Below are 26097 nucleotides of genomic sequence, written 5' to 3' on the forward strand. Positions count from 1 at the left end.
ACTGATGCTTTGTTTCTTCAGTTGAAAAGACTTGTTAGCCCTGTTTTAATTGCATGCAAGGTAATTCCTTCCCATTTTAATTTTTTCCCCTTCCTCAGATTGGTGACCTGACCTTTCTCTGGTAGGTGACTGAGGCAGGTGGTAGAGACATTTCTGAACATGTTGTTAACATCTGACTTAGTGCATGATAAGAAAATCCAGTACAGAAACTGAGCAGGTTCAAGAAAAGGCAACCTTGATGATGAAAATTTTATGTTTACCAGTGGCTAGTTACCTGCAACGTCCTAGACAACTCAAATATTTAAGATCTACCTGCTTAGCACCATCTATATATATGTAATTAAAACTAAACTGTGGGTGTTCATATTTATTTAGCTAGTTAATTCATATTTACCCTTTATCTGTAGATGAAATGTATCTTCTTCACCCCAACATTTTGTGATTATTCTGATTGGCACCATCATACTATGCAAACACTTCTGTTTGTGTTTATTCAAGTGGTTGCCTAAAAATTTCAGTTCGAATAAAATCTAAATGTGTCCAGAATCTACAGAAGTACAGCAGGTAAGTTTGGCTTGTTCTTTGTATTGCCAATTTTTAATATCACAGCACATATTGAAGCCATAAACACAATGAAAATTCAAAAATATTTCCACGTTGATGGTGGCATGTACTCCTTAACCCTTTTCTTATCCTTACCGAGCCAAGAGTGGATACTTTCAAGATCTAAGTCCTAGATACCATCATGCCAGTGCTGAAAACCCCGAGAAATGTGCCAACCTGAGAAACACCCCCAAAACCCCTTTAGAAATAATAATAATAATAAACCAAGAGTTGGTTCCCAAAATATCAGCAAAGAAATCCTTACCGTAAGAGTTGCAGTGGTTCCAGCTCAGACTCAGACTGAAAAGTTGAGCAGCTGGTAAAGGAAAGTTTTAGTGGTGTGTGTGTGTGTGTGTGTGTGTGTGTGTGTGTGTGTGTGTGTGTTTAACGAAGTCTGCAAAACTAATTTCCCTCAAAATAGGGCTCAATTTCCGTTAAAGAAAGCAGTGCTTACCAATCTCAGAATTCCTGATCAACCTCACTCCACCCCATTTCTAAGAAATGGAAAACAATTCCATCTTTCATAAGGCTGTGAAGGTTTGTTTCGAAGCCTTCAAGTAAAAGAGAGACAGACTGAAGCCAGAGGGGCTGGACAGAGGGAAAGGTCCTTCCTTACAGACACCCCTTTGAGATTAATCAATACTTTCTCCCAATTCAAACCAGATGTCTAGCCCAGTTTGCTTTTCTGATTAATCCCATTAACAACTTCAAAGACCTGGTCACCGTGGCAATGGACACCTGAGACAATGAAAATAACAGGGCGGTACTGCTAGTGACTCCTTAGGACAAGGTTGGTGCTGGCTAATATTGTCCCAAGGCCACACGTCCAGGCCAGACGGGGTGGGACTTTCCTGCTGCCCTTTACCTCTGCTTCCTTGTCCTGTGTAAAGGACTCAGGCCCTAGCAGACCCTGTTGTCACCTAAGCAAGCCTCGGAATCCAAGACCAGCCCTGGCGCTCACACATTCACAGTGGCAACTTTCAGAATTCCTATACAAGGATGCCAATTATAACCAGGGAGGCAGGAGGAGCTCAAACGTTTGAATGCTAGAGGGAGGATGCAAAATGGTCCCGAATACTTGATTACTTTCTTGGTAAAAGGAACAGTGGTTGTTGAAAGGGGTGTGGCTACCTTTTTTTTTTGAGCGAGAGAATGAACTTCTGGAAGAAAATAAGAGAATCTGAATTTTGTCTCCTCCAAGAGGCTAGAAATGTTCGTGCTACCAGGCAAAGACTGCTTCGGAATAGTCCCCCCCGCCCCCCAATCGGGGAAATTTATTGGTGGAAACATGGCTAGGAATTTGAGTAGGACCAGGAAAGACGGAGCGGCTGCGAAGGTAGAGAAGAAAAGGAGACACTTGGCAATGCGCGAGAGGGATGCCAGAGCGCCAGATATCTGCAACCATCTCCCTTCAGGACCTTGCGCTTTCCTTATGGAGAATTGTCTTCTGTGGCTTGTGGTCCTATCTGCAATCTCTGACCAGGCCTCCGAGTGTTTTATTGAAAAGCTAGGCACGCAGCTGCGTTAGGGAAACAGGAAAACACTAGGTGGAGGTGGGGGGAGAGGGGGAGAGGACACTTCTCCCTAAGTGCTCTGAACTCTCATCTTTCCCTTTCATCCCATCAAGTCTTTGGTGCTTTTCTAGAGCAAGGCGCTCTCCCGCATTCTTGCAGGTGACAGTTCCCTAATGCTAGTGGCAAATTAAACTTCCCCAGACTAGGGAGCAACTAAGAAACCCTTGGAACAGGGCTGACTTAAGCCTCCCTGAGCCTGCGGGGGTGGAGCCATTGTCCGTCCCGGCGGGACTCTGCCCCTGGGTATCCAGGCTGCCATCCTGGAAGCTGACCCGGCCCCGAGGGCGTGGATGCGCCGCTGCGACACAAGCGGCTCCGGGAAGTGGAAGGGAGCGCGCGCGGTGGCGCAGACTGAGCGGGAGATTTGGAGGAAGTTTGCATGGTCAGCTCTGGGCTCCTAAGCCAGCCCCCAGCTCACATTACACTCTATTTATAACCTCTCAGAGCCATCCCCCCCCTCCCTCACCCCCCCCCCCCCAAGCAGTTCTCTGGGACCACCTTCTTTTGGCTTAGGTCTCTTCTACCCTTGACATCTGAGTAGCTTAGAGGGAAGCTCCTCCAGGCCCCAGTGTTTATATGTGAAGGAGACTGGCCGCTAGGGCTCACGACCGGGATTATCCGAGCTCTGCAGAAACGCGCGCAGCTATTACTTTGGGAAGTGTGGAAACAAGTCACACGATTTCCAGTAAAAAGTGACAGAGGGTGGTGGAGGCGTTTGGAGCCATCGAGACCTCATCTGCTTGGACCCCGAGACGTGCATGCTATGGAACACCCGCTTTTTGGCTGCCTGCGCAGCCCCCACGCCACAGCACAAGGCTTGCACCCGTTCTCCCAGTCCTCCCTCGCCCTCCATGGAAGGTCTGACCATATGTCCTACCCCGAACTCTCTACTTCTTCCTCGTCTTGCATAATCGCTGGATACCCCAACGAGGAGGGCATGTTTGCCAGCCAGCATCACAGGGGCCACCACCACCATCACCACCACCACCACCACCATCACCAGCAGCAGCAGCACCAGGCGCTGCAAACCAACTGGCACCTCCCGCAGATGTCCTCCCCACCGAGTGCGGCTCGTCACAGTCTCTGTCTCCAGCCCGATTCGGGAGGGCCCCCGGAATTGGGGAGCAGCCCGCCGGTCTTGTGTTCCAACTCATCCAGCCTGGGCTCCAGCACTCCGACCGGCGCGGCATGCGCACCGGGGGACTACGGCCGCCAAGCGCTGTCACCCGCGGAGGTGGAGAAGAGAAGTGGCAGCAAGAGGAAAAGCGACAGCTCCGGTAAGGCGACGCTGGCCACCTCTGGGCAGGCGAGGTGTTCGGACAGGGGGAGGGGAGATGCCGGGGAAAAGGCCTCGGGGAAGATGAGAAATACCCTGCCCTGTCTGGTTCTCACTGACCAAATTAAGACCTACAACTTTGATCCTGTTATTTGGGGACACGTGTTGCCCCGAGGATAACAGGGATATAGCCAGCAGCACTAAATTCTTCAAGATCCCAAACTAGTTTACCAGAGGTCGTGCAAAAAAAAAATAAATAAATAAAAGGCAAATGACTATGTAAAATCGATGTGTAGCGTGACCATGGTCCAGGCTGAGGGGAGGGGTGGCTCCCTGGATGTAGCGCGCCAGCCGCGCTTGCGTGCGGTGCCCTTCCTTAACTTTTCTCTTGCAAATTCCCAACTCTAGAGTGGCTGGATTTTTCCCATCATTAACTGGATTTCCAAATTGTTGCACAATATTTGGAACTTCCAGTAGAACCTGGCAGAGCACATGAGAAAATTTTTTTTAAAATCTGATTTCAGAGATCTCCTATAATAGGACCCTATTTTAAATGATAAACACTTCCTCCTCTCTGGAGTAAGAAGGTATTATCTGAAGTTTAGAGGGTTTAAAGCAATGTAGTAGAGAATTGTAAATATGTAGATGGTGAGATTTTTGAAGGAGGATGATTCTTTATAAAAGTTAGTAACTCGTGCAGGACTAAAGACAGTCTGAGATTCAAAAGTAACAACGCAAGTTCTCTCCCATTTGGGTGGTATACCTGGGCAAGTAATGAGAAGCAGACTTGGGACTCATAGCTTGCTTCATGCCTGAGGATGAGATGATAGGCTAGCAGCACAGGACACAGGAGTTGCAGGTTTGTTTGGGGAGTGGCCCCTCAAGCAACAGAAGAGTTTTTTGAATTGGAAGTCTAAGGGGGCTAAGTGCTTTTCTAGTAATCCAGAGGAACTGAATACTTTCTTTACAACTCTTCAAAGCCCTTATAAAGATGCTAAAAGAAATTGTGGATTTTCCTCCACAGTGAGAGAGAGAGAGAGAGAGCCACTTGGGTTCTAAGGTTTTGAAAGCTATCATTTGTTTCATGTAATGCTTGCATTCGTTTTCTTCTCTGGTGTAATTTTGCCATGAAAGTCCTAAAAGTTCCTCGCAGGTACTAAGTTCGAAGAATGAAGAAAACGTTTAGCCTCTGTGAAACTTTAGACAAGATGGTATGAAAACGACGATAATGGAGCTGTGCACTTCATAGTAGCTTATGAAGAGGTATCACTTCTCCTCCAGTATTACCATGGACATGTTGCCTGGCAGTCATGAAATCTTACTTTTACTTTTCAAGGTCAAGGATAAACTTTTAATGCCCCATCACAAATTAGTTTATATCTAAGGAAATCACCAGCACTGTCAATCATTTTTAATGGATTTTATTAGCTGTCAATGAAGTTTTCTTTAGACAATTATTTGAAGGTTAATCTAAAGAAAGTTTCTGTTTTCATTAGATATAAAAAACAGTTTTTAAATCTCATGATGGTTTGATGGACAGATCTTTTGATAGTAGTTGCATTCAGAAGATCGCAGTGAAGGATGGTCAGAATTCTTTTGGCATTTTCAGACCTCATGGTTCATTTTACTTTCTACAATGAAAAACCGATGTGAAAACCGAAGTGTCCCTCACAACTCCTGGAAGCCTTAAAAGACATGTATTATTTTTGGTAGGGACAATCAGAGAAAGCAGGATTCAAAAACTGACCCTTTCACTGACCCTATTTTCATAAAATCTATCACAGAATCCAGCTAATCAAATACTATCTCCTTCATAAGTAACAAAATAATCATATAACAAAACAAAGCTTATTTTTACATTTAAAGTTGATTACTAGGGTACTAAGAAACAAAGAGGCAAAAAGTTGTGTCAGCTTCATAAAGTATGGATTGATTTCAACTTTAATGGGTAAAACAATTAGTCCTTGCAAAAGATAAAAATCACTGTGGACTTTGAATGAAATTTTCCTTTGATCAGAATATGTTGAAGGAATGTTTGATTAAGTAAAAGGAAGCATCACAGTAATTTCTGTACATTTGTTGAAAATAGAATTCAATTTGCCAATTGCTGAGTCTGAGAAAATATTTATTATATCTTTACATAGGTTTAAATTCAGAATACCCTTCTGTAATGATAATACATTTTATCTTCTATAAGAAGTGTTTAAAGTTATTTCATTTCATATTCTAGCAGAAAATAAAGCAACTTGGAAAATAATTTCAATTGTTCTTGAAAGACTTTTTCTTTGCATATATAGAATTGCACAATGTATCCTGATCAAACTCACCTCCTTCATCATTCCTCCTCATACCCTTCCTTCTATACATAAAACAGTTCAACAGATTCCACTGTTCCATTTTCTTACACATACTAAATATTTGAATTATATTTCTCCTCATGTGTTATATTATGAACACAATTCCTGGTAATTAATAGCACACTCTCAAACATTCAATATTTCTTCTAAAATGAAATCAATTGATTTCTAAACCCTTGCAAGTGAAATTGTATGAGAAAAAAATCATGCAAAGTAGAAATCATTTCTGTTTTGTAAGGAAGGCTGCAGTTCTGACGTATGAATTTTTGAGCATAAATGCAACATGTAACTCTTCTGGAAAATTGGAATAAAAATTCTGTATGATTGCATCTTATACTGGGACTGTTTGCACATGGGTCTATGGCCGAATTCAGTTATCGTAGAAATAGACATGCTGGAGTATGCTGAAAACGGCCAAAATATTTATAAATCTTACACTTTGTTCATAGTAATGGATCATAATATGAATTTCACCTTCATAGGCATACATAAATCCACATGTATACGAACTTAGAAAGCTTAGTGATGTAAAAGCAGATATTTGTGGACTTTAGGCTGCAATCGTAGTTGATTGACATTTACAAATTACTTAGGCTGATAGAAAAGTATGCCATATTTTTATGTACTAAACATATTTCATAGGCTAACCATTTTTGTAAAATTGAACCTCCTATGTTTTCCAGCCCTCTTTGCCATGCCAACATCTGCCACACCTTCAAAGGAACTCTTAATAGTCAAAACTTTACAACTCTACTTAAAACAATCACACAAAGCAAGTGATCTAGAAAATGTCTTTAAATAGTGCAAATTTTTTGGCTTGAGTTATATGAGATTGTTCTCCAAACAATGTAAAGGAAGGGATAAAATGCATTCTTGCTTTTATGCAAGCATTCTACAACATAAACCTGTAGATAATTTTATTCAGATGAGTCTAGTGAAAATAATTACTTATTTTATTTTGAAAAGCAAATATATTCAAAAAAGGAGAAAGAGAGGGTAGAGATTTATTTGAGAAGGTGTGTTTTACTGGATTCTCAGTTAGATTACAAATGACAAATGTTTTGTTTATAGCTACTAGACCATAAAGCATTTATTTTCAAACTATTTGTCTATACGATTGTCAAGGAAGTATTATGTTTAATAGGTATAACCTTTAATCCAGAGTTAATGTCTTAGTACAATTTAACTCTAGTATTTTTTCCTAGATATTTCAATCATCATGTTTTCTGAAAAGAAAAAAAAGATGACTTTATTACTTTATTACTTCAGCATTGTTTAGGTATAATTTTCCACTATTTTCTTCAGAATTAAAAAAAAACAGCTGGATCCCAAATATTATAAGCTATTGAAAATTTAAATATCTCAAAGCCATGGAAGCTAAAATATAGTTTTTATTTTTCTTCAAGTGTTAGCTTAATTATAGGTTTAAGCTGTTTTAGGTGGTGACTTGACATAAGATAATAATTGTAGGTATGAATGACCTATATGAGCATTCCATATTGATTACATTCATAAGTCAAGATCTGGACTTCCTTTAGAATTAACAGTCCAGAAATGAATGAAAGGAAAGTGAAAATTAATATAGGATATTTCTAGTTCAATATAAATGTCCTCATCTGTAGTTTACTATTGGTGAAAGAAAGGCTACAATGGAAGGCCTAGCGACATCTAAGCTTTCACTCAGATTAAAATCCCAACACAACGTCCTTAAAATATTCACCCTTGTTTTCCAAAAATCATCAACAAAATCGTCAATAAAATTTAAATTGGTGCCTTGTAAGCTAGTTTCTACTAGCCCACTGGGGAAAACACATTATAGTAATTATTTTCTCTTTGTGTTTAAATACCTTTAAATACCTTTCATCCAATTGTCAAAATGTATAATTTGCACTATTTATGCAGGACTTTATCATTTTAAGAAATCAATTATAAATAAAAATGAATCTCAAAAAGTATTAGTTCTTCTCTTAGTTTGAGGGAAAATTTGGAAGAGTAGTATATACAATAGAAAATTAAAGTGTTAGCTTGCTAGTGATTTAATAAACTAGTTTGAAAGTGCCTCTTTATAATTCCTTTATTTACTACTTTGTTTGGATAATTTTATTCATTTAGTATATTGTAAATGTCAGCAGCTCAAAACACAAAACAAATACTTGTGAGCATATTTGATTTTTAGTTTAAAAAAAGGAGCGTAATACAATAACACTTCAGTTTCAAATAATGCTCACCTCGTTGATTTATATCTAAAATTTCAGAGGCCCTCTGTTTTTAAACAGTGCTATGATAGTTTTAAGTATCTGTAATTGGCCAATAGTATAGAAAGAAATATATCGTAAAATAAAATTCATGTAAGAGTTCCTCTACAATTGCTCAGTTAATTGTTGTTGATTACTTATCTCTCAAATTGGTATGTCTCTGATTTTCAATTTTCCTCAAAATTTCCAAAACACCATATTTTTAGTAATAATAGCATATTTTGTGAGGGAAATTAATTCTTCATGAAATCCTTGTCCTCTAATTATCATCATAAAAAGCGAAGGACCAATTCATAATAGGCAAACTTAATTACACTTACAGGAGGAAGGTATTGGCTAATATCAATAATTAAAAATTATATAAAAAGAGAAGAGAAAGAAACACAAACCAAGTCAGAATTTCACAAATAATAATTTGAGTTGGTAGAATGAATTTTCTATTTGACAAATTTATTCAGTGATAATCTTACTGTCCTATTTTATTTTCATATTTTATGAATTTTACTTGGTAACATGGTCTACTTATTAATATAATTTTTGAAAAGGATGTAAAGATAACAAACTAATATGGTCCCTATATTTCTTATGACTCTTCTGAATAGCTGTTCTGAACTAAAGCCATAGGAAATAACTGCATATAGAAAAGTGTAGGCAAAAAACTGAAATCAGTCATCAATGCAAATACAAAACAGCTTGTGTATTATCTTACAATTATATAGTAAAATACATTACCATACTGGTCATTGAGTTCTCAGGCTTTAATCTCTATTACCAATTTTAAGACTGAATGTCAACTCCTTGTGCTCCTTTTCTTTTTCCTTCCTTCCTTCCCTCCCTCCCTTTTTTCTTCTTTTTCTTTTCTTTTCTCTTCTCTTCGCCTCTCTTCTCTGCTTCCTTCCTTCCTTCCTTCCTTCCTTCCTTCCTTCCTTCCTTCTCCTCCTCCTCCTCCTCCTCCTCCTCCTCCTCCTCCTCCTCCTCCTCCTCCTCCTCCTCCATCTTTCTTTCTTTCTTTCTTTCTTTCTTTCTTTCTTTTTCTTTCTTTCTTCTTATTGTGTGTTAGTACTGAGGCTTGAACCCAGTCTGGGCACTGTCCTTGAGCCTCTTTTGCTCAGGTTAGTGCTTTATCACTTGTGCCACAGCTCGACTTCTTGCTCTCTCTCTCTCTCTCTCTCTCTCTCTCTCTCTCTCTCTGTGGTGTGTGTGTGTGTGTGTGTGTGTGTGTGTGTGTAATACAAGATAAGTATCTCAGGGACTTTTCTGCCTAGGCTAGCTTTGAAGCACAATCCTCAGATCTCAGCAGCTATAATAGGCACAAGCCACCAGCACCTGCCTCTGATACCCCCTTCTAGGAGGATTATTTTTAGTTTTCTTTTTTGTAATCTCTTTCTTACATTCTAAAGGTATAGAGAAATTGTTTTCCTTTTCAAAAAGCTGCACTTCATAACATTTTATCATGCAAAATAATGAATGACTTTTCTACTTATCTATGAATAACAAATCTCAAATACTGCTTTTTTATTTCAGAGGAAGTATCTTAACATTTTAACAAACATATTACTAAATTAACTGTTACTTGCTAAACATATTCATTTGTGTGTAATAAAATGGATTTATCAGGAGGCTTTCTTTACCTTTGAAAATTGGAATATACAATAAAAATCCCATGTTCTCGGCATTTTACACACAATTTAATTTTTGAATTTGCATGATACTAGTCTGTAAATTATGTACCAGGTATTGGCATTTTGGCTTGTTTAGGGGCCCGAAGGTATTTTGGTTTTGGTCTTTTCTGCATGTGAACAGAAATGGTCAGGTAAAACTTTTGTATCAAAGCATTTTGGGGATGGATTTGTATGAGGGAAAATTTATCATACAATCACTTTTAATTTTCTATTCTAGATAGAAAAAATCATTTATATAACTACGTTATATATTGCTATTATGGAATTTTCAAAATTTTGCACTTACATCTAAGTTTAATGAATCTAATGTACTTGATTACATTAGCACTTTAAATCTTCAATTTTTGGAATTTTTACAATTATTTCAAATATAACATTCTTACTATATCTAACTTACAGTAATAAAGACTTTAGGTTTATTATTGATAAAAGTTTTAAACTGAAAGATAGTTGATTTTCAAAACTTTAAAAACTAAACTTGCTTTAAATGCATCTCTAAAAACTGTCTTCTTTTTCCTAACTCTGTGTAAGAAGATTGAAATGTGTTCATTGCAGCTTATGTGGGCTCCCTTGGTTAAAATTATGGATATGAGGTATTCAAGTTTTACAGTGCTGGGAATTGATGATGTTCAATTTCTATAGTTATTAGCTTGTGTTATGGTTTATTAGAAAGTTTGCTTGTAAAGCTAGGATAATTGTGAAGTTGCTGTGTTAGGAAAATATAGCAGTTAGATTTCCTACGTAGGTGTGTGCACTAATAGATAATATTCAAAATTAAATTTCTGACAAATGGTAAATCTTGACTAGAGATTCAACATCCTACATTCTGCTACTGTAATGTGATGTTAAATGTTTCAATTACAAACTAAGATATTAAGCCTCTAGCATGTAAAGCTGTGTAGAGACTCCGGCAGGCTAGAACTAGTAATCAATGGTAGTCATAAAAGTCAAACTTGCCAAGTCCCCTGCAGTTTGTGTTTTCTTTTGTTTTTCTCTTCCTGTAAGCTCACTATTCTTCATTCACTTCAAGGGATTCCAATGATTCTACAAGGAAAAAGAAATCCCTTGTTATCTTACATGAGAGTGAGCAAGAATGTCATTAAGATGAAATCATCCCACAGGCTCTGAGGAAAGGTACCAGCGGTGTCCAACTTAGGCTAGTATATGCCAACAGAGTTTAAAAGCCTGAAATTTTACTCTTTGAATATATATACTTAAAGTTTTGCCAGAACTGAAATCCAGTTAAACTTATTTTTGCAAAGTGATAGTTACTTGCAATGCAGTAAATAAGATATATTCAATATTTGTAGAGGTATCTTCTTGCTCTGTCTGGACCACTCTGTAAATGTTTAGATGAATATTCTTAATTGTTTGATAATAAAATGCAAACTAAACTGATGTGTACATGTTACCTCGATAATTAGACAAGAAATGACTCTTAACAAATGAACAATGAAAATAAAACTCAAATTACTGTTTTATTTGCACTAGTCTAGCAGAGACTTAGGACTAAAAAGGTAAAAACTTATTTTACAGGTCCTCAGTAGTTTCATAATGGTGTTTACATTCTAAAGAGCATCAAAATGGTCCTTTCACACTGTGTATATTGAAATCAATTGGTATCTCCTCATTTGATATTTTTCAAAAGGAAAGCCAGCTTTCCTTTTACTGCCTTTAACAATTAAAATCTCTCCAACCATATGTAATGTTTACATGGAAACTCTTTTTTTTTCTCCTCATTTGAAATATAAACGAGTCTGGATGAATTAAACGAGACTGAATGTTGAAGTAAACTTTTGAGACAGATTGAAATGACAGGAAAGCCAGAGTTCAGACATCCAAATGGGGGCCTGCTCCCTCCCACATTTCCAGAATTCTTTTTCTATGAACATCCATGCTCAAATCCAGGCAACCATAGGTACTTTTTCTTCCAATCTCATTTTGCTTCCTGAACTGGTGGCTATCTATATCTTATTTATTCTCAGATGCCCCGAAGTTTGGAAAATAAAACGATGTGGCAAGTTGTTTCTAATTTGCACATTTAATCATGCTGATTGATGCATCATAAAAGCCTTGTCTTCTTTCTTAGCATATCAGACAAGACAGTGGATGACCCTGTAGGGCAGAATTGAGAAGAATTAAATAATGATAATTAGATCCTGGGCAGTTTTAGGGAAGCAACAGGAAATGATGAATCACCCAGGATCTGTCCACAATTGGAAAATAATAGCTCCCCAAACCTCAGTTGGCAAACAGAAGGAGCTCTCACTAGAATCCATTTGGTAAGAACATCGGGACAGAGGCCTTCTGGCAAAGGTTGGGCCTCAGGTGCAAGATTACAGTAGATACCTGGTATTGTCCAGTCCTGCCTCCAGGTATCCAGTCTTCTCCTATTGCCTCCACTGGCCAAATGTCACCAGGACCCAGAGCACAGAAGCCTTGTGGATGAAAGGCATCCACGTCAATCTAAATGAATGCAGAACGTGGAGAAAAAACATGGGAAATAGATCTGGGATTCACAGTGGAGGACTCAACTGTTGCTTGGCTTCTCTAACTAGCTACCACTCATAGGCCAACAATAAAACTTCTTTTTACTTAGTTTCCCCCAATTAAGCTGAATTTACATGCACCATACACTTAGAACAATGTCTGCTTGTGTAAGAATTATTCCGTCTATGAAAGCGAGTATGTTCTGTGATTGTATATAGTTCTATGGTATCTCTTTTTATTACATATATTGCTATCAGAAGGGCTGCTTGCTTAAGTGATTGGTATAAATTTAAGATATTCTATATGCTTTTTTTCCCTGAATGTTGAGCGACTTCTAGTTAGATTTTGTGGTAGGCTGTAATTGCCTTTATAACTCTTAAAATTCCGGAGATCCTTTACTTGATGATCTTATTACTTCTGATTCTTCAGTGTCTCTTATCTCATCTCTATTAATTTTTTTAATCGACAGAATATACTGAACCAAACAAAAGAAGCATTTCTGTCTTTAAAGGAGAGTATGAGAGGGAGAACTCAAAATAAATAGATTCAGATCTAATAATAAAAATATCATTTCTCTGTTAAAGCTATTAAGCGAGAGGATGGTTCAGAGGTATTTCCTTACTATGTATAACACTTATTGCAGTGAGAATTCATGTGTGGTAGCTCTTCATTATTTTTAGTAGTTTTATTTGGAGACCTTTACAAATGGCAAATAGACAAAGCATAGAAAAAGTAAAAACATTGTGTCCCACATAGAATGCATGAGATAGATTTTATTTGGTGGTAATACATTTTAGAAAGAATAGAGTTCATTTGTTTATTTGTGTATAGTTATAACTCTTGAAAAAATATTGCTCAGTTTGAGGAAACACAGAACAGAATTCTCTTGACTTGAAGTCCTGGGAGATCGGATTTATGCAATTATTTGTTGCAGTGTCCTCTCCTACAATCCAGTGCAATCTGGAGAACTGAGAAATATGTTTTAGAGATTTTTTTTCTATTTATTGTAAAGGTGAGGCTGGGAATATGGCCTAGTGGCAAGAGCGGTTGCCTTGTACACATGAAGTCCTGGGTTCAATTCCTCAGCACCACATATATAGAAAAGTCCAGAAGTGGCGATGTGGCTCAAGTGGCAGAGTGCTAGCCTTGAGCAAAAAGAAGCCAGGGACAGTGCTCAGGCCCTGAGTCCAAGGCCCAGGACTGGCAAAAAAAAAAAAAAAAAGATATTGTAAAGGTGATGAACAGGGGGGTTACAGTTCAAAAAGTAAGGTAGTGAGTAGATTTCTTTTTAAACATCTTTACCCCTTCCCTCACTTCCTCCCACTTACCCCTCCCTACTCCCCTGCACCCCCAAGTTGTAAAGCTCATTTCCAACATAGTTTCTAGTGAGCATCATTGTCGCATTAATTCATCCTTTGTCCTGCTATTTCTTGGATTCCTGTTCCCTTCCAGGGATCATATAAGCTTATATGCAAGACAAAGAGTACAGAAAACTAAAACAGAAAATTAACACTATTAAATCTGTTGGTATTTAGCAGTTATTTTTGTGTAAGCAATGAAATTATAAAACAGGTGGCTAAAGTCCCATGTGCAGAGTTAACCTTTTTCAAAGCTGTTGAATTTACATTTCATCCCTTAAAAAGTGTAGTGACTGCCCGGTGCTGGTGGCTCATTGCTACAATCTTAGCTAATTAGGAGGCTGAGATCTCTGGATCATGTTTAGAAGTCAGAAGGGGCAGGCACTTCTGTGAGACTCTTCTTTCTTTCACTCTTCAAGTGATAGAGCGCTAGCCTTGAGCAAAAGGACATCAGGGACAGAGTTCAAGCCCCAGGACTGGCAAAAAAGCAACAAGAAAGGTGTGATTGTCCCACTGCTTGATAATAGAAGACCTGGTAAAAGGACAGAGAAAGTCACAGGATAAGGACAAGAATTAGATGTTTAGTGACACACAGCAATGACAAAAACATAAAATAGGATCCTGATCGTATATACTAGTTCATTAATTAATCGATTTCAGTGTAGTTTGATGTGTAGCTTTCTCAGTACTTTAATATTTAAACAGACAACCAAATTTATAACTATAAGAAAGCTGGAAGGGATTGAGACATGACTTAGTGCAGGGAAACTATTTCTGCCATGACAGCATGTGTCCAGAGAAGCTATGTCTGTTCATTTAGCCTAGGAGTGGCATCTTGCTCCCCCATTCTTCTGTCTAGTATCCATACAGGGAAAATCTCACAAGATATTTTGAAACATTAAGATTTTTGTCTCCCCTCATGAATTTAAGCAATATTTATAAAACATTGAGTACTAATGTTAAGTAAACAAAATGTATTTTGAGAAAACACTTGGGTGTAGACTACTTCTATCTGGATTTGCATTTATGATGACCTCAGTCACTTTTCACACTTGTTTTATGAATGTTAACACAGGTAATCTTTCTTAGTTTCAATTTAGTATTTTTCTAATGAAATAGGTCTGGTAGCAATGACCAAAGTGCTTGTAACTTTTAACACTTTATGCAATAGTCCATATTAAGATAAGATTTAGTATTTTGAAGAACATGTACAGATAGGTTTTGCTGTAAGTAATATATATTTAGGTAAATAATAACATGTTTTAGGTAACCATTTGTAAAGTGAGGAATCCAGTCCTTGTTTTTAAAGCTTAAATACATTTTGTTGTATTCTGGTTTACTTAGAGTATGTTTGCCTTTTTTGTCTTCAGATCAAGTAATAGAGAAAATTTCTACTACAAGTAGAGAAATAGTAATTCATTCTTCATTCTTAGATGATATATATATATAGTAAATATAACAAATTATTAAATGGATTTTTTCTTTTTGTCTTCTAAACACAACTACATCCTCAAACACACTCAAATTCTCCTTCCTCCTTATTGATTTATGTTAAAAATTCCTCCAGGTTAATGATCTAATTATAATCTCTCAGGTAGATTTATGTTCAAGGATGGGTCACTGTTCTATGCTTTACATAGCAACACTCCCCTCTCAATCCATTCTTTTAAAAATCATTTTATAAATATTTTTCTGCTCTTATTTATGCCATGTTTAGACTTAATTTTATTCTTTTTCTTTAGGACTCTGTTTTTGGAACATATTTAACTGTTTACATTCTTCCTCAATGGGACTTGATTGAATCCATTACCAGAGCACATCATAGCAACATTTTAACATTATTGCTTTTATTCTTTAGTTTCTAAGCTAATTTGAAATTATTTTTACTATTATTCAATTACAAACTTTAATATATGTGACACATAGAACAACTAGTATCTCACCCCTCATGATATACTAAATAGCTTATATTGGTTTTTATGCACAATCATATTATTTTGCTTCAGATTTAGCATTGTGCTTTTCTAGAAAAGTGATCTCTTCTATTAGGTTTTGGAACAGAATTCTAAGTGGTAGGTGATTAAGACAATGCTCTGGTATTTCTTGGTATGTGTACCTAGCTATAGTCATAGTTGCACTGCAAAAATTTCCCACAGGATTTTTTCCATCTTCTATTTAGTCTAGAGCCCTCGTATATGTTGCATATTATGATCTCATTTCATTTTATAAGACATTAGTCTATAAATCAATGGATTTCCAAGTAAAATCTCTCAACTAAATCTATGATTGACCACTTGGGAAATACCCTTTCTAAAAATTTATTTTGAGATCATCAGAAGAATTACATGCAGGTTTAACAAATAGCAGAGAAATTCTTACATCTTTTACTTAGTTTCTTCAAGTGGGAATTAATTAAATAATCACAATACATCACAATCATAGTACATAACATAGTACCTAACACAGTACATAAATAATCACAAATGATACCACTACAAACTACTGAACTCATTTATATTTCACTAGTTTTACATACATTTATATATGTATATGTGCATTAATCAGACTCTGCCATTCTTTTTTATTTTTAGTTTTCATCACGTGTTATCTTTCTATAATTTGCGTGTGTCATTTTCATTATGTTAGAAAGATTAAAACTCTCAGGTATATGTCAATATCACCTACACCATTAATTATATTTTCTTTTCTACAAATGCCATCAATAAACCACATTGTAGCAATTCACTTATATTTTCGTTTGCTTACCTTAATTCATATGTCTTTAGTCTCTTGTTTGAGTTATATTTCCTCTTTAAGGAAAAATAATTTAATTTCTTTTTAATGATAGTTGTTAAGTGCAGAGAAATGCACTTAGTTGTAGCAAGGACTATATGACATGATAGGAGAACCATCTATGTGATAGGTTTTCCATGTACTTGGATTTTGGTCTCTTATTACCAGGACATATATGAAAGTTAACTGGGGAGTGTAGAGACTTATTAAATGTCTTCTAAAGTGAAGTACCATTGTTTTCATGTGAATTACTTAGTATTTGTGATTTAAGCAGGACAAAACCTCATTTCATAGTTTAAGTCAGAAAAATTGTCTATATTTTCAAAAGTCAAGTTGTCTGTATTTTCAACAATTTAGTATTGTTTAGGTACAAATTCCTGGTAACTAATATCAACAAATGCCTTCCTGTATTATTTTCAGCAGTGACATGACATTTTTAGAAATACTGTGCATGGAATTCTGTTATGCATTATTGAGGTCATTTTTTTGTGGTGCTTAGACTATTCAGATATTTTTAACAATCCAAATAGTCAAGGAATGATAGTATTTAAACTTGAAATGTGATATTTTTAGATAATTGAGAAAAGTAGGGAACAGTAAATAATCCACTTTAGAATAATCAATGAAACAGTTGGTATTTTGAAAAGTAAAATTACTATAACAAGTTTTGAATTGGATGAATTTTAAGAAAGAAAAAAATTAAAACTTTCTTATGTGACTTGTGGTGCAGTGATGTGATTATTTAAGCAGGAAACAATACTACTTTTATAGAGAATTGAGACACATGTGTCCATGCTGTAGACTCAGTATAAAGCAATGAGCAATTCTGATGAGGTAGGATAAGGTAAAAACAAAACTCACCTTCCCTGTGCCTCTTAGCTGTGTTAGGATGAAAGAGAAATGTATTTTATTGTGCAAGAAGTCAGCATTTCTTTTTATAAATTTGAAAAATCAGTTGATAATTACATAGGCATTGTTGATAATTACTTAGGCAATAAAAATCTGTTATACATAACTCTAATATAGACTCAATTTTACTAAATACCTTTATTCTTAAGGAAAACCAAATATCACTTGTCTTTTCTTCCAACATATCCTAAGATTATTCAGACCAGTTGTTCTCAGCAGCACTGATGCTATATGGGAGTACAGGCACTTCTTTAGAAATTCTGATGGCCATAGATTAGTACTGATAACCTAAAGTAGATTTGGCATTTCTAAAATTTGATATTAGAAAATTACAATATTAAAAGTGGAGAGAGGGCTGGGAATATGGCCTAGTGGCAAGAGTGCTTGTCTTATCATATACATGAAACCCTGGGTTCTCTTCCTCAGCACCACATATATAGAAAATGGCCAGAAGTGGCACTGTGGCTCAAGTGTTAGAGTGCAAGCCTTGAGCAAAAAGAAGCCAGGGACAGCAGCACTGAGGCACTGAGTCCAAGGCCCAAGACTGGCAAAAAAAAAAAAAAAAAAAAAAAAAAAGTGGAGAGAAACATGTATTATGGGCTTTCAAGTTCCTACTATATTCAATATTAACCAGTGCATTTCTTATTTGTACTATTTGGATCATCTTCTGTTTCACTTGATTGTTGACTTTTTTTTTTTTAAAGAAATCTCAGATTATTACTTCTTGACATGGGTATTTTCTTTTAAATTTCCCAGGTGATTTCTATGTATGGTCATGATTGAGTACTGAAAGTGTAGAATAATCTTGCTCCATTGTTGAAAAGGTTAGAAAACCAAAGAACTGGACAAATGGGACTACATCAAACTACAGAGCTTCTGCAGGGCAAAGGACATAGCTCGCAAGATAAACAGAAAGCCCACAGATTGGGAGAAGATCTTTACCAGTCATTCAACAGACAAATGCCTCATATCTAAAATAGATACAGAACTAAAACAATTACCTTCATCCAAAACAAAACCGCAAAGAACCAATAGCCCCCTCATCAAGTGGGCTAGAGACTTAAAAAGAGAATTCTCTGATGAGGAAATGAGAATGGCCAAGAGGCATATGAAAAAGTGCTCTACATCACTGGCCATAAAAGAAATGCAAATCAAAACAACATTGAGATTCCATCTCACCCCAGTAAGAATGTCTTATATCAAGAAAACTAACAATAACAACTGTTGGAGGGGATGTGGCCAAAAGGGAACCCTACTTCATTGTTGGTGGGAATGTAAACTGGTTCAGCCACTCTTGCAAGTGGTATGGAGATTCCTCAGAAGGCTAAACATAGAACTCCCCTATGACCCAGCAGCCCCACTTTTGGCTATCTACCAAAAGACCACAAACACAATCACACTAAAGCCACCAGCACAACAATGATCATCGCAGCACAATTTTCATAGCTAGAATCTGGAACCAACCCAGATGCCCCTCAGTAGATGAGTGGATCAGGAAAATGTGGTACATATACACAATGGAATTTTATGCCTCTATCAGAAAGAATGACATTGCCCCGTTTGTAAGGAAATGGGAGGACTTGGAAAAAGTTATCCTAAGTGAAGTGAGCCAGACCCAAAGAAACATGGACTCTATGGTCTCCCTTATAGGGAATAATTAGCACAGGTTTAGGCAAGTCACAGCAGAGGATCACAGGAGCCCAATAGCTATACCCTTATGAACACATAAGATAATGCTAAGTGTAATGAACTCCATGTTATGGAAACAATTGTTGTAACTACTTTCAATGTGCCATATGTAATTGTAGCCTCTATTATTGATGATCTTCTTATATCACCTTCCTGTGGTTGTACCTACACTTTCTCTGTATCTTATCTGAGTAAATTGGAAACCGTGTATAGTGGTATTAGAACTAGGAAATTGGAAGGGAATACCAAAATCGAGAGACACAGGGTGAAAAAAGACAAACAATTACAAAAGTAATACTTACAAACTGTTTGATGAAAATGAACTGAACAACTGAACAACTCATGGGGTGGAGAGGGAAGGAAAGGAGGGAGAGGGAGGGGGGAATGAGGGACAAGGTAACAGTACAAGAAAGGTATCCAATGCCTAATGTATGAAACTGTAACCTCTCTGTAATTCAGTTTGATAATAAAAATATATAAAAAATGTGGAGAGAAACATGTATTATGGACTTTCAAGTTCCTATTATATTCAATATTAATCAGTGCATTTTTTTATTTGTACTATTTGGATCATCTTCTCTTTCACTTGATTGTTGACTTTTTTTTTTTAAAGAAATCTTAGATTATCACTTCTTGACATGGGTATTTTCTTTTAAATTTCCCAGGTGATTTCTATGTATGGTCATGATTGAGTACTGAAAGTGTAGAATAATCTTGCTCCATTGTTGAAAATGTTAGAAAACCAGAGAACTGGAATTCTACATATTTTACTTTCAACATAAGGAGTGCAATAAGGTATAATGCTTATTTAGTAAAAACTGTACCTGTGGTTATACTCAATAGAAGTAATGTTTGCTGGTGTTGTAAAGCAGTAGCCACTAGCCACACATTTATATTTAAATTAAGTAAAATAAATGGAAAAATTGGCTCATTGGTTACATTGTTTAATTCTAAATTGTCAATAACTAGGTATAGCTACAGGCTGATGAAATGTTCAGTATAGATATAGGATACATTAATGCATCTAGCATGAATTTAGTTGGATACTGTTTTTAAACAAAAAGACTATGTTATTACTATTTGCCAAAAGTCTCACTGAGGATGGGAACTGACCCCAAAGAAAAAGGAATTGTGTGAATTCAAATGCCACTAAAGCCAAATATAATTAAACATTGCAGTGCATCCAAATGTAAAATATAAAATATAAATGTAAAATGTAAAATATAAAATGTAAAATATGTAATTTAAATATAAAATATAATGTCCTCGAGGATGTTTTGCTTTTATCACCCAAATATTTACCAAAATATTCCTGATATTCTAAAATAATTATCAATTTAGATGAATGACAGTGGCTCATGACTGCAATCCTAACTAGTCAGGAGGTTGAGATCTGAGGATCAAGGTTTAAAGCAACTCTGGGCAGGAAAGTCCATCAGTGTCTTACATTCGATTAACTACTAAAAAGCCACAAGTGGAACTGTGGCTCAAGTGGTAGAGCATTGTCCCTTAAGCAAAAAAAGCTCAGGGAGAGTATTCAGGTCCAGAGTTGAAGCTCCACGACCAGCACACAAGCAATAATAATAATAATGATTATGGTATTTATTATTATTATGGAACCTAGTATTTGGGTAGTTACAAAACTAAAAACAAAGACATTAAATCATTAAATGCTAAGCACACTATTAAAATGAAGTAATATGCAACAAAGCAATAGCTGAGTTTGGAAGTAAGAAAGCAAACAATAAAAACATTTTTTTTTTAAATATAAGGTCAGCTAGGGAGATTCTTCCAGGCCTCTTGAGGGATAGGGAGGAAAACATTTTTCTGGGAAAGGGTGGGGAACATGCCAGGAACTAGTCTAGATTTTCCAGGGTGAAAGTCTAAAACCTTAATAGAATCAGACAGTAGCAAGTAATGACATAGAATTATTGACATTTAAAGTCTCTCAAAAGATTTGATTTCTTGTAATCTTTGATCTGAATTCCAGAATTTTAAGTGAGGTAGCTAACAAACAGTCAAAGTTATTAGAGGAGACTTTAAATTGTTTTAGAAAGAATACAAGGCATCCAGGAAAGCTAATGGAGGAGTGACATAGCTTCACATCTATACTGTGGGACATCTGGACTGGTTTGGCTGTTCTGTGTAGTATGCAATTAAACACCACAACCACAAAGTTTTGTGTCTAGAGGAAGCAGGAGACTAATCACCAGTGAATTCATCGTTTAATAGAGATTAATTGAGGATTGAATTGCTAGATATTTGTGGTATTAAAAAAGCAATATTAATACTACACATTGGCAATGGTTCATCTTATAATTCATTCATCTTAGAATTTATGACTTGAGAATGTACATTGAAATATGGAAACCCAGAAAAATGTGAGTAATTGCAGTTGGATTACTTAGGAAGACAAAAAAGAAAAAGCATGAATGTATACATGTATTTATAGGTAACTTATACAATTACACTAAATTAAGCCAAAATAAGTGCTCAACTCCCAGTTTATCATTGTTTTAGGGTTTTTGTGGAACAGAGTAAGTCCAGACCAAATATAATTTGTAATAAAGTTTTACTGGCAACGTGCAAGCTTAAGGAAAACATTTTACTAGTTTTCAATGGGTGAAATTTATGAGTTTACTTTTATGTTAAAACTTTACTCATGTTATTAGTGGCCATCGGTACATAAATGTGTGGATGTAGCCATCTATATTACTAATGTAAGTTGTCTTCTACTAAAGATTAATATAAAATATCCCCTCACTTTGAAAAAAATTATGTGTTGTTCATAGGTAAAATTACATGTGTGTTGTAATTTTTGTATCAGAAATCCTTTGATACAATATGCTTTAAAAAAAATCCCAAGACACTAAGTAGGTTAGTTAAATGTCGTAATGCAGTGGAATGCATGCTAAAACAGTAGAAATAGGTGATTTCCACATTACACTGTTTGCCTTGAAAACTCAGGATGTGAGAAAGCCAAACTAAGCCAATAGGAAATTTAAATATGTTATTCAAAGCAGATGGAATAAAGTGGACTCATAATTTAACTGTGTCCTAAGGAGGTGCTGAACTAGGGAGGGGCTGCTTAACACAAGTCACAAGTAGGATGTTATTAAGGGATTTCCTCATGAAGTAGTTGTGTTACTCTCAGGTCGGACATAAATACTTTGTCACATTTTCTCTACATGAATCCAAATACGTTTTTGTTTTTTCAAGTTTCTCATTTTGCTTTTTAATGGGAAATTTTGAATCACTTGAGAAGGAGCATTATTATGTTAGATCAATTTGCATTACTTTACGGTGGTAACTCAGAAAAGAATTCTTTAATAAATGTTCATCAGTGTGAAATCGGGACCTACCTCACTCCAATCCTGTCATCCACTCCCACCAAGGCAATGGCTGTTTCCATTAGTACTATAATTCACAAAATCACATATAATTCTCTAAATGCAATGTATTGAGGGTCCACTAAGATCATAAATAAATTGATTTTCAAGGAAGGATCTACAGTATCATGAAGAGGATGAGAATGGAAACAGTTGCAGCAATGTGGTGAAGGTACAATGATTAATTGAAGGGTTAAAAATATCCAGAGAGCTGCAGAGAGGTTTCAGAAAGAGGATGGAATTTGTCTCCCTGTCTTCCATCTCTTACTTTAGTCCTATCATGGGTGAATGAAAATCCATAGACAGTTTGCCTTTGGAGAAAAAGCATGAGAAACCATGTAAAAAATGACAGTATCAAATCCAGGGTAGGATTTTTTTGACTCCTCAAAGTGTAAACAAAATTTGTTCCTAGGGTACTTTTTTTCATATCCTTTATTTATCATCTCACCATTTTCTATGGCACAAATACAAGGTCAGTGGTGAAGAAACTGATCCAAGATGAGTAAACTTGTAATTCTAAAATATTTTTTTAGCAATAGGGGGTCAAGACAGTGATAGAGCATATATACCTAGCTTGCACAGAGCCCAGAATTCCCCCAGCACTACGCATACATGCTGAGTACAATTCCAGGACACTATTGGATATAAACTCAGTGAAAGGTCAGGGTTTCTGCTCTGTGATTCAGTGATTACATGTGTGGGTCATATTAATTTTGGCATGCAATTAATACCATCTTGATAAGGCAAGGGGGAACTTGTCCAAGGAGAGACATGAAAAAAATCAATTTACAGCTATGACTGTTTGAAAGGCTGACTTTGATGAAAGTTGTGACTTAGGTGACCTTCAATTATTCCTAAGTATTTCTTTAGTTTTTAAATAATTTTTTCTTTTTTCTCCACCTCTATTTTGGAAACTGAAAGACCTACCTGCAAGATATATTCAAGGGGACTCAGAATGGTAGAACTGGATAGGATTCTAGAGTTAATGATATCACTCATTGGTAGAACATTTACCTGGTGTGTACAAATAAGATTTAAAACTAACCACTGAACAAAACAAATGGGAGGGATTCTGAAACTCATCAAACTGATGTCCTTGGTATTAAAAAAGGAATGCTGGAAGGGGCATATTTAAGAGCAGGGTGTAAAACTAAAACTAATGATGCCCTATTTTATCTTTCTACTGTTGTTCATAGTGGGAACATTTTACCTTATTATTTAAGATGCTAAATATCCGAACTTTCACTTTTAAATATGGCTGAACTAATTACTTTCAAAAATAATGGTGACATTAACCTGTGTGTGTGTGATTTTTTGTTGTTTAGTTTTTATTCATAATCATAAACTTAACTCTGAAATTCAGCTAGACTTGGAGGACAGCAAGGATAACATGGAATCCAAAGAGCTGCAGTGAGAGCATAAAGATGACAGGATATTGCAAGCAGATGGGGTGGAAGGGTGTTCCCCTGAGTTACAGAGGAATGGTCCAGAGGTTACCATAAACCAAATTAGATGTATTAGAGTTGCCCTCAGCCAGTAATGGTGACCTTTTTGCTGGTCTTGCCATTCCTGGACCCACTGCCCTCCATGGCTGCCATGACTTCCATACCTTCTTTCACGTTCCCACATGCTTGCCATCCAACCAATCAGTCTTCAAAGTGCAGATGAAAAACTGGGGACTGTTTGTGTTTGGTCCAGCCTTGGCCATGGGCAAGATGCCAGGACCTGTATGCATCAGGATGAAATTCCAGGATGAAATTCTCATCCTCAAATTTCTTTCCATAGAAAGACTTGCCACCAATAGCATTATGGCACAAATAACATATGAATCTTGGGACAGTCCAAAAACGTTATCATTACTAGCAATAATTTGAATAAATGCTAAACATCAATTAGCCAGTATATTTTAGAAATTAAATCTTGAGAGGATAGAATTCTCACTGATGTCTTCCCTTTATGACATTTCCTTGCTAATAAAATTGTTAGTTTGGGAAGAATAATTTCTTCCATCATTAAGTTAGCATCTATTCTTCAACATTACTCTAAAATATAAATGATTGTTAACAAACCGTTCATCAGTGACAAATATGACAAGTTAATGTATATTACTGTTATAATTGAAGGCACTTCTTGATTAAAATACTTGATCTCCTGTATTCTCTTTGCAAACACTGGAAATCTTTTCGTGAATACTTGCCATATGTCCTTTTTTGTTTACATAATTTCTTCTCTTAGTTCTGAAAGTCTTTAGTGTTACTAACTCATTGGGTGTCACTTTTCTCTCCTAATTTAAGATAACGTTAGTGTTTTTTGTTTTTTTTTAAGTCCATTAGTTTTCTTTGCTCTAGGTTGTTCTGCAAGTATATACGACCGAAGTCACACCAATTCAAAAATTTGACCATACTGACTCACATGGATTTGATTTGCCAAAATGTAAAACATTGTCTTGAACATTTAGAGTGTGGTTAGAAAGAAGCCCAAACTGTAAGGAAAGCATTTTTGTGTGTGTGATGTCCACTTAACTAATAAATCTGTCATCACAGACTGGTCTCCATTTCCTCCGAAATAAACAAATCACTGTTGAATCCTTCGGAACAGGAGATTTCTAGGAAGACAAAAGTAACTTTTGCTTCATCTTCCAAGAAATAAATATTTCATAAGTGGAAATAGGATGTAGGAGAAGGGCATTGGGGTCTTCACACCTGTGAGAAAGACCAGCAGAGAGCCACAGAACAGGAATTCAAACAAACCACAAACCTTCACTCTCAGTGTAAGGATGAGTCCAATCCAAGAATGAAAGTTGTAGGAAAAAGCCTTGGAAATCTCTTAAGTAGAAAACTTGATATGTGTGAACATCCAAACTCTGTAGAGCAAAGGTTAGGAATCTTATATGGAGACTTGTGGTCCTCAAGTGAATTAAGCTGGAAGTACTTTTTATCATTAAATTATATCAGATGCCACTTTTAAGTCAAATACTAATTGATTCTCAGATAAGAACATTCACTAGGAATAAACAACAAAGATCTATCCATGAGAGTTTTTTTTTAATTTGTTAGTAAGTTTTATTTTAAAAAAAATCATGTATATTTTACTGTACTTGATCTCAGTCAAAACAAAGAGTTCCTTTACAATGAATGTGCATACATCCAAACTGGCAATTCACCAAAGAAGTCTAAGACCAGGTAAGAGATAATCAGAGACAAGGCAAATGCCAACAATGCTCAAAAAGCAAGTGTGATACAAAAGGACACAAGAGGCATAAGAGGAAAATTAAAGTGTATCACACATTGAATGTAAAAGCATAACATATTGCTATTTCCCCTAAGTTTTATATTAAGCCCTTAGATTTTATTAAGAAATACTATTTTTTACAGAACAAATCTGCTTCCTTTCTCAGGCAAATATGAAAGCTCTTTGAGTACAATGAACCATGATTTATGTTTGTTTTATCCAAATACCAAAACAAAATTAAATAAGAGCATAATTATTGGAAATAACATAGTTTCAGAAATATTGCAAGGACCAAGTTGTCAAGTGCAGAGACCAAATCAGTGAGCTGTTTCATTTATGTTTCTTTCTGTATTTCCAGGACTAGAAAGATGCTGATGTTATAAGCCCTGGTTTATTTGGTTCTTACTACCCACCTTATGCTAGTCCTTCTTTTGGTATATATAAAATAGTTCCAGCCCACAAAAATCTTATGCATTTTTTTTGTTCAAGAA

General features: G+C 36.0%; 1 protein-coding gene across 2 annotated transcripts in view; it reads left to right on the forward strand.

Moving 5' to 3' along the window:
- Window positions 1-2659: 2659 nt before the first annotated feature.
- Meox2 (mesenchyme homeobox 2) overlaps window positions 2660-26097 on the forward strand; it is a 78506-nt gene continuing 55068 nt past the window's right edge. Inside the window, exon 1 of one of the 2 annotated variants that reach the window (XM_048339752.1) lies at window positions 2660-3454. In XM_048339752.1, the coding sequence (XP_048195709.1) occupies window positions 2941-3454 (514 nt within the window). In that variant the 5' untranslated portion in view covers window positions 2660-2940. The remainder of the gene's footprint in view (window positions 3455-26097) is intronic. The other variant, XR_007210051.1, reaches the window with a different exon arrangement.

The sequence above is a fragment of the Perognathus longimembris genome, chromosome 2 (assembly GCF_023159225.1).
Source record: "Perognathus longimembris pacificus isolate PPM17 chromosome 2, ASM2315922v1, whole genome shotgun sequence".
Taxonomy (NCBI): domain Eukaryota; kingdom Metazoa; phylum Chordata; class Mammalia; order Rodentia; family Heteromyidae; genus Perognathus; species Perognathus longimembris.